General features: G+C 57.9%; 1 protein-coding gene across 8 annotated transcripts; it reads right to left on the reverse strand.

Annotated features, from left to right (window-relative positions):
* Nucleotides 1–50: 50 nt before the first annotated feature.
* LOC114117764 (inactive serine/threonine-protein kinase TEX14-like) lies at nt 51–8,332 on the reverse strand. Of its 8 annotated transcripts, none has more exons than XM_042230819.2 (15): nt 6,071–8,332; nt 4,074–4,188; nt 3,532–3,697; nt 3,302–3,447; nt 3,160–3,220; nt 2,955–3,079; nt 2,734–2,826; nt 2,017–2,355; nt 1,780–1,937; nt 1,509–1,675; nt 1,392–1,406; nt 919–1,074; nt 490–728; nt 336–385; nt 172–245 (listed from the first exon to the last, which is right to left on the reverse strand). In XM_042230819.2, the coding sequence occupies exons 1-14, from the start codon at nt 6,201–6,203 to the stop codon at nt 367–369; spliced, it is 1,932 nt and encodes a 643-aa protein (XP_042086753.1). In that variant the 5' UTR covers nt 6,204–8,332; the 3' UTR covers nt 172–245; nt 336–366. The 8 variants fall into 8 exon arrangements, with proteins under 8 accessions (XP_042086754.1, XP_042086756.1, XP_042086753.1 ...); XM_042230818.2 differs by having other exon boundaries at nt 1,509–1,702; XM_042230820.2 differs by lacking the exon at nt 490–728 and having other exon boundaries at nt 51–245; nt 1,509–1,702.
* Nucleotides 8,333–8,357: the final 25 nt, after the last annotated feature.

Raw genomic sequence — 8,357 nt, forward strand, 5'->3', positions numbered from 1 at the left:
CTGTCATGCTGAGGCCAGGCTCAATGAATAAAGAGGCAGTGACAGGTGGGTTGCTTTCTCATTTTATCATTTCAGCAGGTGCTAAGTGGGGAGTCACTCCTGGGAGGCTCTGAGGGGCGACATCTGCACAGAAGGGGCCACAGGTGCCCTAACAATGTGTGTCAGGAGTGGGATTGAGCCTGGGCCCGTCTTCAAGTTGGCATCCACCTTGCAGCTCTGCTATGATCTCCTCCAGCAGATCCATCCTGGGAGAGGGTGGGGTAGGGGTGGGCTGAAGTTGACCTCGGGGAGGTGGAAGGGGCCCAGGGACCTCCCACCAGCACCCCACTTCTCACTTTTGCAGGCTGGAGAAGCGACTTCCTCTGATCAGCTCAGGGCTGGGTACCTGCAGGAGTAAAGACTAGAGCTGCCACCAGTGGCCACGGAGCTCAGGAGGGCCCTGGGTGGGCGGGCTAGGGCAGGGCCTGGGCTCAGGGCCCTCTGCTTCACCTGCCCTCGTGGCCTTCCCTGCCAGCAGCCGCCAGGGCATGGGAAGCCTCCCTGTGGGTCAGCAGGCAGGGGCTGGGCTCCCAGGGCTGGGGATCCAGCAGGGCAGCCCTGTGTGTGTGCCGCCGCAGCCCCCGCAGGGCTTGGATCTTGGCTGAGAACTTCCTCTCAAACCGCTCCTCAGAGCTCTGAGTCCCCAGCAGGGAGGCTGAGTCCTGAAGGCTGGCGTGCAGGGCAGGGCCCTGGGGGAAGCAGGGTTGGTCGGGAATGGGGGTGGGGAGGGGGTAACCGGTCAGTGAGGGGAACATTGTGGGTCCCAGGTGGTCCCTGGTCAGAGGAGAGGCAGCCAGGGAAATTGGGGTTGGTGACAGCTGGGGGGAAGGGTCATGGGTAAGCAAATGGACAATGGCGCAGGACTTGGGGTATCCATACTGTTGATCTGGGCTCCAGGCTCTGGTCCAGGCTGACCCTGGCTGTGGGGCTGTGCCCTGGGCAGACGCCAGGGCGGGGACTTGGGCTGCTGCCTAGAGTCAAGCTGCTGCCTGAGTCCCAGGTGGCACCCCTCTGGACTCTGCTGTGGCCCATGACCTGCAGAGAGCGACGGCAGAGGGCTGGCGTGGGTGGCCCACAGCTCCCTTGGTCCTCCACATGCCTGTCCTGGCCCCTGCCTAGGATGGGGAGGGGCCTAGGGACATCACAGCGGGCCACAGGCCCGGGTGCAGTCTTGGCTCTGGGAGCCAGCTCACAGTACAGTGTCTGGGCTTGCAGACCAGCCAGTTGGAAATGGGGCGGGGGCACAGCCGAGCTCTGCTCAGCGCCGGCTCCCATCCCTTCTGGGCCCTCTAACCTGGGAGAGAACCCTGCGGTGGCGGGCACTGTGTGGCCCAGTCCCTCGGGGAGCTCACCTCAGAGGCCGAGTCCTGTGGGGAGGAGTAAATACTGCAGGAGTAAAGTGGGTGTGGCACACACGCCCTGCCTGAGGTTCCCCGGCCGCAGCCCTCCCCTGCCCGCCTGTCCTGTACCTGAGCCACGGCCTCCCGCAGCAGGTAGCGTGTACTCTGCAGGCTGCCGCAGCGGTCGGCAGGCCCTAGGCCCAGCCCAGCCCGAACCAGGGCCTGGTAGGGGGCTGGCACCAGGGGGTCCAGGGCCGGGCTCTCACCCGCCTCTAGTTTAGCCTTCACTTCAGCTCCTTTTTTTCCAGCCCAGGGCAGCTCTCCTGTGAGGAAGCATGATTGGGGGACCCAACCGAGGTGGGGGGCCTCAGTGGGGCTGGGAGCAGGGTTACTCACTGACCCGTGAAGACCTCCTGAGCCAGGATGCAGAAGCTGTAGAGGTCTGAGGTGGCCGCAGGCGTGTCACCATGGATGAGCTCCAGCGGCAGCCATGGGTACAGTTCAGGAGGTGGGGGGAGCCCTGGGCCTGGGCCTCCCCAGGGGTAACCCTGCCGCGGCCTGTGGAGGCCAAGGGACCTGGTGAGTCAGTGACTGCCGGACGGGGCCACGGGGGCAGGACAGGGAGGCAGGCACTCACTTGGGCTGCAGCCAGCGTTGGTGCAGCGGGCGCCCGTGCTCCAGGCTGCCCACCTTTGCCAGGCCTGGCCGCACCAGCTGCACAGCATGGGAGCTGAGGCCGCCGTGAGCACGCCAGCGGGCTTGCAGGAACAGCAGGGCCTCCAGTACCTGCAGCAGCAGGTGGCCCGGCAGCAGGCCTGGCACGAGGTGGGGGGGTCTCCCTTCTCGTGGGCCCCGGGGGTGTAGCACCACATGAAGGGAGCCCAGCCACACGGGTTCGAAGAGAAGGCACAGCCCCGACAGGTCCTCGGAGGGGCTCAGTGCCATCAGCAGCAGCAGGCTGGGGTGGTGCAGGGCGCTGGGCAGGAGGAGAGCAGGCCACTTGTGAGGAGGCCCTAGCCCACCTGGCCCGGAGCTGACCATCTGCCTCAGCCACCAGACAGAGGAGAAACGGTGACCCCAGGTCACAAAGCCTGGCAGTGGTGGGGCCAGCACCACTGTCCTTGGTACCCTCCCAACACCCACTCCTCTCCGAGGCCTACAAAACTGGGCGCCCACTTTCCCGTGGTAAGCTGTGTCACTCCAGTAGGAGGGCTCCATGCCAAATGCTGGCCCAGGGGTGAAGGCTGTAACCACGGCCACCACCACATTCCCTGGGCATCTATTTCCAAAACACTCAAGTTGGGCAGGGTGGGTAGAAGATGGCGGGCCTGGGGGGCTGGCTGGAGGGACCCACCTGCAGTGTTGAAGGTCAGCCAACAGCACATCAGCCTGGGCTCCTGGCACCTTCAGCTGCCGCACGGTCACAGGGTGGCCCCTCCACAGGAGGCTGGAGGAAGGCGGAGGGAAGAGAGCACGGGTCTGAGACAAGGGGTTTCCCAGTGAGGGGGGGCAGGAGGGCCAGACTCTCCCCAGCTCTGCTAGACACCAGGCAGGGTGTCGGAGGGGCTCTCTCACTTGGCCATGAGGGTGTGGGAGCTGCTCCTGTAGGTGCGGTCGGGCTCGCCCTGCGCTGGCAGCAGCTCCTTGGGGTCCACGACAGGTACGCCTGTTACCAGCCCCAGTGGCCACAGGCTGCTCAGCTGGGGGTGGGGAGCCGGACCATGAGGCAGGAAGAGGGCGGATGCCATGGTCCCCGCTCCCTCCGACATCTCCAGCTTACCTGGCCGAACCCTAAGGCAGGGACATGGGGGGGTCTCCTGGTCTGCTCCGGCCTCCATGCCCTGAGGTAAAGGGCCATCTGAGAGCAAGTCCAGGGTAGCCAGGCATGGTGGGTAGGCAGGCCTCAGGACGTGCACCGTTACCTGTTCGCCTGCACCAGCCGCAGACCACCACACAGGCTGTGTCCAGAGCTAGCCTGCCACTGGCCCAGGGAGACAGCGGGCGCCAACTCACTGCCGTGCACCAGGGCTGACATGTGGGCCCGGCACAGCTGTAACAGTTCCAGCATCTGGATGGGGCGGGGAGCATGTGGGGTGAGGCAGGGTGGGAGGCCCGGCCCTGAGGCCCTCAGCCCACCCTGGCCACAGCTCACCTCCCAGCTCTGCTTGGCACCACCTTGTTCTGCCCAGTCCCAAGGGCTGTGCCCCTGCTGGTCACGCAGACGCAGGTCGCCGCCCGCCTGCAGCAGGTGTAGGAGTACGAGGCTACGGCCCGAGAAGGCGCCCGCGTGCACAGGCGTGCTGCCGTCCAGGCAGCGGCTGCAGCAGAACAGCGAGGACAGGAATGGGTTAGGAAAGGCATGGAACAGGGACAGGAGGTGGCAGGAGGGGAGCATGGAGAGATACGGGGGTCACTATGCTCATGGGAAGAGGGCATCAGGGCTGGGGCCTCACTTGGGGACACAGCAGAGTCCTTGAAAGAGTGAGAGGATGGCGGTGAGCATAGAGGCACCAGGAAGATGGGAATAGTTTCTGGAGGACAAGAAGGGGTTAACAGAGAGCAAGATGGGTCACCGGGGATGGGAGGGGGTCTGAGGGAGAGAGGTCTCTGGGGAAGACAGCTGTGGCTCTCAGGCTCTCTGGGGCTCAGACTCAGAGCACTGGGAGTGTGGGGCATCACCACGTGTCCACGTACTGGTTGGGGTTGGCACCAGAGGCCAGCAGGAGCTGCACAGCCGAGCTGTGGCCCAGCAGCGCCGAGAGGAAGAGCGCCGTCTGCCCAGCCGAGTTCTCGCCATCTACCTGGACAACTGAGGGGCAGCGAGGCTTAGGACTATCCCGGCCCCTTACTCCAGGGACAGAGGTCCTGGCAACACCTTTCCCAATTCCCAGCCCCCACAATCCCTCCCTGACTGGGTGACCCTCGGCTCCAGATTCCATCTCTATGTCCTGGAACCGCCACCTTCCAGCCGCTGGGGAGTCTGCCTCAGAATCCATCTCAACACACTTCTCACCACTAAATCCACAGAACTGGAACAAGGTGATGTCTACTTGCCCGGCCAACATCCACCCCACCCCCATCCCAGAGGTGTCAAAATCACACAAAGGGGGGTTTCCCTGGTAGCTCAGTAAAGAATCCGCCTGCCAATGCAGGAGACACAGGTTCAATCCCTGGTCTGGGAAGATCCCATATGCCATGGAGCAACTAAGCCCATGCACCACAAGTACTGAGCCTGTGCTCTAGAACCTGGGAGCCTCAGCTACTGAGCTCCACTGCCTAGAATCCATGCTCCACAATAAGGGAAGCCACCGCAAAGAGAAGCCTGTGAAGCACAACTGAGAAAAAGCCTGCACATCAGTGAAGACCCAGTGCAGCCACAAATAAATAAATTTTTAAAATCACACAAAGGTACCCAGGGCAAGAGGGCAAGGCTCATTTTTATGAGGCAAAATTTGACCTTAACTCCGAAACGAGATGCGAGTTCCAGAACCAGAAATGAAGTCATAAACCAATTCAATTTATGATCATATATGTAAAGCCCCTAAATAAAGTAAAAGGGGTAACCCAATAGATTTATTCCCAGAAAGCAAGGATGAATCAACAAAAGAAAATCTATCAATGTAAAAAAACACATTCACAAATTAAAAAATAAAAATCACATTTAACTGTATCAGTAGATGCAGAAAAAGCACTTGGTAAAATTAAATGCCAAAACACACAAAAAAATTCAATGCCTGCTTATGATTAGAAAAAGAAATCTACCTCAGAAAACTAAGAATAGATGGAAAGTTTCTTACTTGATAAAAATTACAAACCAAAACCCAAGAGCAAGCAAAGTACCTAATGCAGAAACATAAGACTCTTCTCTTTAAGAAAAAAGATGTCCAGTGATAATAAGGTTTAGAAGTTCTGGCCAATACCTTATGACAGAAAAAAGAGACTGTGGTTTAAAGACTGAATAGCTGAGAACAAACTGTTACTGTCTGCAGATAACAATAAAGTAAAAGAATCAACACACACTTACAACTATTAAGCAAGCTCAGAAAGCGGCTGGATACGCAATCAACTTACAAAAATCAGTGAACAACAGGAACTGTAAGTCTGACCATGTTAATTTCCTGCCTACAACTCCCGGGGTTTCCAATTACACACAGAACAAAATCCAACAAAATTGACACCATTCTTAAGGCCTGTTTCTGTCTGTAGTTGCTGCCTCCCTGAGTCCTTTTGCTCCCTGCTGCTACTTACATATCCCCAGTTTTGGGGTTTGTGGGAGGGTTTTTTTGCTTTTCAAATTTATTTTTAATTGGAGAATAATCGCTTTCCGATACTGTGTACCCAGTGTGTTTTGATTTCAGGGCCTTTGCACTGGCTATTCCCTCTGAAGTGCTTGTTCCCCAGCTGTTTCCCTGACTGGCTCTTATGCTGTGGGACTCAAATATCAACCCATTCGAAAAGCCATCCTTCCGGGGTGTCTCCCTCATTCTCATCACTCTCTTAAATTCTCATTATAGATTTAATTCACAGTGATCTGGAGGGTCATTCTCACCCCTAAGTCTCCATCACAGACAACAGTGCCTTGGCACATGACAGGTGCCTGATACACAATTGTTAACAGGTCAGCTGAAGTTGCATCCTCCTTTCTGCTCCTTGATCTAGTGCCCCCAGGCAGTTTCAGCAGCCAAACTCACCTCTCCGCAGGAGTCGGGTGAGGCCCCAGCTTGGGCCCCCAGCCACAGCCAGGCGATGCAGACGGCCCACCTGGCTTTCTGGATCCGGAACAGAGCCCAGCTCCACAGGGAGTCGAGAACGCAGTGAGGGCATCTGTGGACTCCGTCAGCTCCTGGCCAGGGATCAGTGAGCAGGTCTCATGAGGGCAGGAGGACATGAAGGACTAGATCCCTGGGAGCAATAAAGACAGAGCTGGCTGTGAGTCTTGCGGGGCAGTCTGAGAAAGAAAGGTGATTTGAGAGGGGTGTGACTTGGAGAGAGGCGTCTGAATGAGAAATAGGGTGGGACGTGGGAGAGCTTCAGACCAGAAGGTCAGGAGTCCAAGGGAGTCTGGAAGTGAAAAGAAGCTAAGGAAATCTGCTCTGTGGTAGAGGAGTAGTAAGGGCTATGAGGATAGGAGTCAGGGGCTTGGGAAGAGAGTCTGAAGACTACATAGGGCTGGAGGAAGAGGGCTCTGAGGGTTAGGACCTGAGAGGGAGGCGCAGTCTACAGGCTGTGAGACAGGAGTGTCCAAGGAAGGCGGACAGCCTGAGGGCAGGGTCTGCAGGCTGGGAAAGGGCCTCGAGGAGGGTTAGGGGGCGGTGGCTGGGGTCCGTGGGCTGGGAAAGGGTCTGAGGGCTGGGGGCATGGACTGAGCTTCAGGGAAGTGTTTGTGTACTAGGATGGGGTCTATGGATTAGAAGGGATGGAAGAAAGAAGGAGTCCTGAAGACGGTATCTGTGGGCTGGGGAAAAGGTGTGCAGAACTGAGACCGAGGCTGAGAAACGGGTGGGGTCTGTGGGCACAGGAGGGGTAGAAAGGGAGAATGGGGGCGGGGTTCTGTGGGCTGGGGGCGGGGCCTGGTGGCCAGCTGGGGACCCAGTCCCCACAGCTTTGCACCTACCGTTGGGCTCCGACAGTGACCACCACGTGACTGCCACGTGACCCCACGCTGAAGTTTCGGAGGTCTAGGCGGCAATTCCAGGCGCATGCGCATCAGTGATCGCCAGCCATCTTTGCGCTTGCGCACAGTAGCGTCTCGCCTCTGAGAGCCACTCTTACGGCCCTGAGGCGACGCCATAGAAAAGACGGCAATTTCCACCCTAGAGCTGTGGCTGTTCCCTAATGTTACTGCCTTGTTGTTTGGAATGCCCAGCCTTTCACCATCCCTGTCTTTGGCTGTCTTCCCATGCTTCTCCTCTCAGCCGCACGGGCAGTTTCCTGTTCGTCTCTGCCCCAGTCTCTCTTCTTTGCCCCACAGGTAGGCTCCTCAGTGTGCTGGACACCTCTCCCTGGATGTCCCCTGGGACCTTCACACCCACCCGGTCCCACACTGGCTTCAGTATCTCCTCCAAACTGCATTTCCGGCCAGATCCCCATCTTAAGAGTTGGTCCCATTTCCCCTCTCACCCAGAGCCCTGGGTCTCCCTCATATTCAGGCTCTCAGCTCCACGGCCCTTCCACTCAGTCTTCTGGTGGTTCTTTCCCCTAGTCCACCCACCATGTGACAACCAGGGGACTCTTAAGTCTTACCTGACTCTGTCCCTTCCCTACTTCAAACCTTCCTGACTCCCTAGTGACCTTGGACAGAGTTGAAGCCCTGCAGTGTGGCACCTAGGACTGCATCATCTGCCCCCGCCCATCCTTGTCTCCCCATTCCCCAGTCTGTTTGTGCACATGCCCTTGGCTTTGAATGCTCTTCTCAATATTTACTTGGTTATTCTTGGGAATTCTCTGGGAAGTCCTCTTGATCACCAAATGTCTCCTCTGGCCTCCTTCAGTCTCTGGGCTTTCCCCAAGGTTGCCCAGGTACTCCCCTGAGCTCACCCATCACAGCCCTGATTACCCTGGGCTGTCACTGCCTGAAGGTGGGTCTGTCTACCCTTACTGGACTAAAAACCCGGTGAGGCCAGGCCTGGGGTTGTGTTGGTCTCTGTTGTGTCCCCAGCGTTATTTACCTCAGAGCCTAGCTCAGAAGGAGACTCAGTAAATGCTTATTAAGTGAGAGAGTGGTTTGCTCTTCTCTCTGTCCCTCCTTGGACGTGTGGCCTTAGCCCAGCCTCTAGATTTCAGTGTTTCAGTGTTTGCTCTTCATCTGTGCTGTTTACCTGGGTGTCCACAGGAGTGAAGAAAATTCCCATGTCAGCCACTGACTGGTTGAGTAGAGCTGACCCCAGGCCCTTTGCAGGATAGACTGCCTCAGGGCTTGGGGGGTACCTCCTTAGTCTTTGATCAATGCCCTCGCTGTGCTCTAGGGTCATCTAAAGA

The sequence above is a fragment of the Ovis aries genome, chromosome 14 (genome assembly GCF_016772045.2).
Source record: "Ovis aries strain OAR_USU_Benz2616 breed Rambouillet chromosome 14, ARS-UI_Ramb_v3.0, whole genome shotgun sequence".
NCBI lineage: Eukaryota > Metazoa > Chordata > Mammalia > Artiodactyla > Bovidae > Ovis > Ovis aries.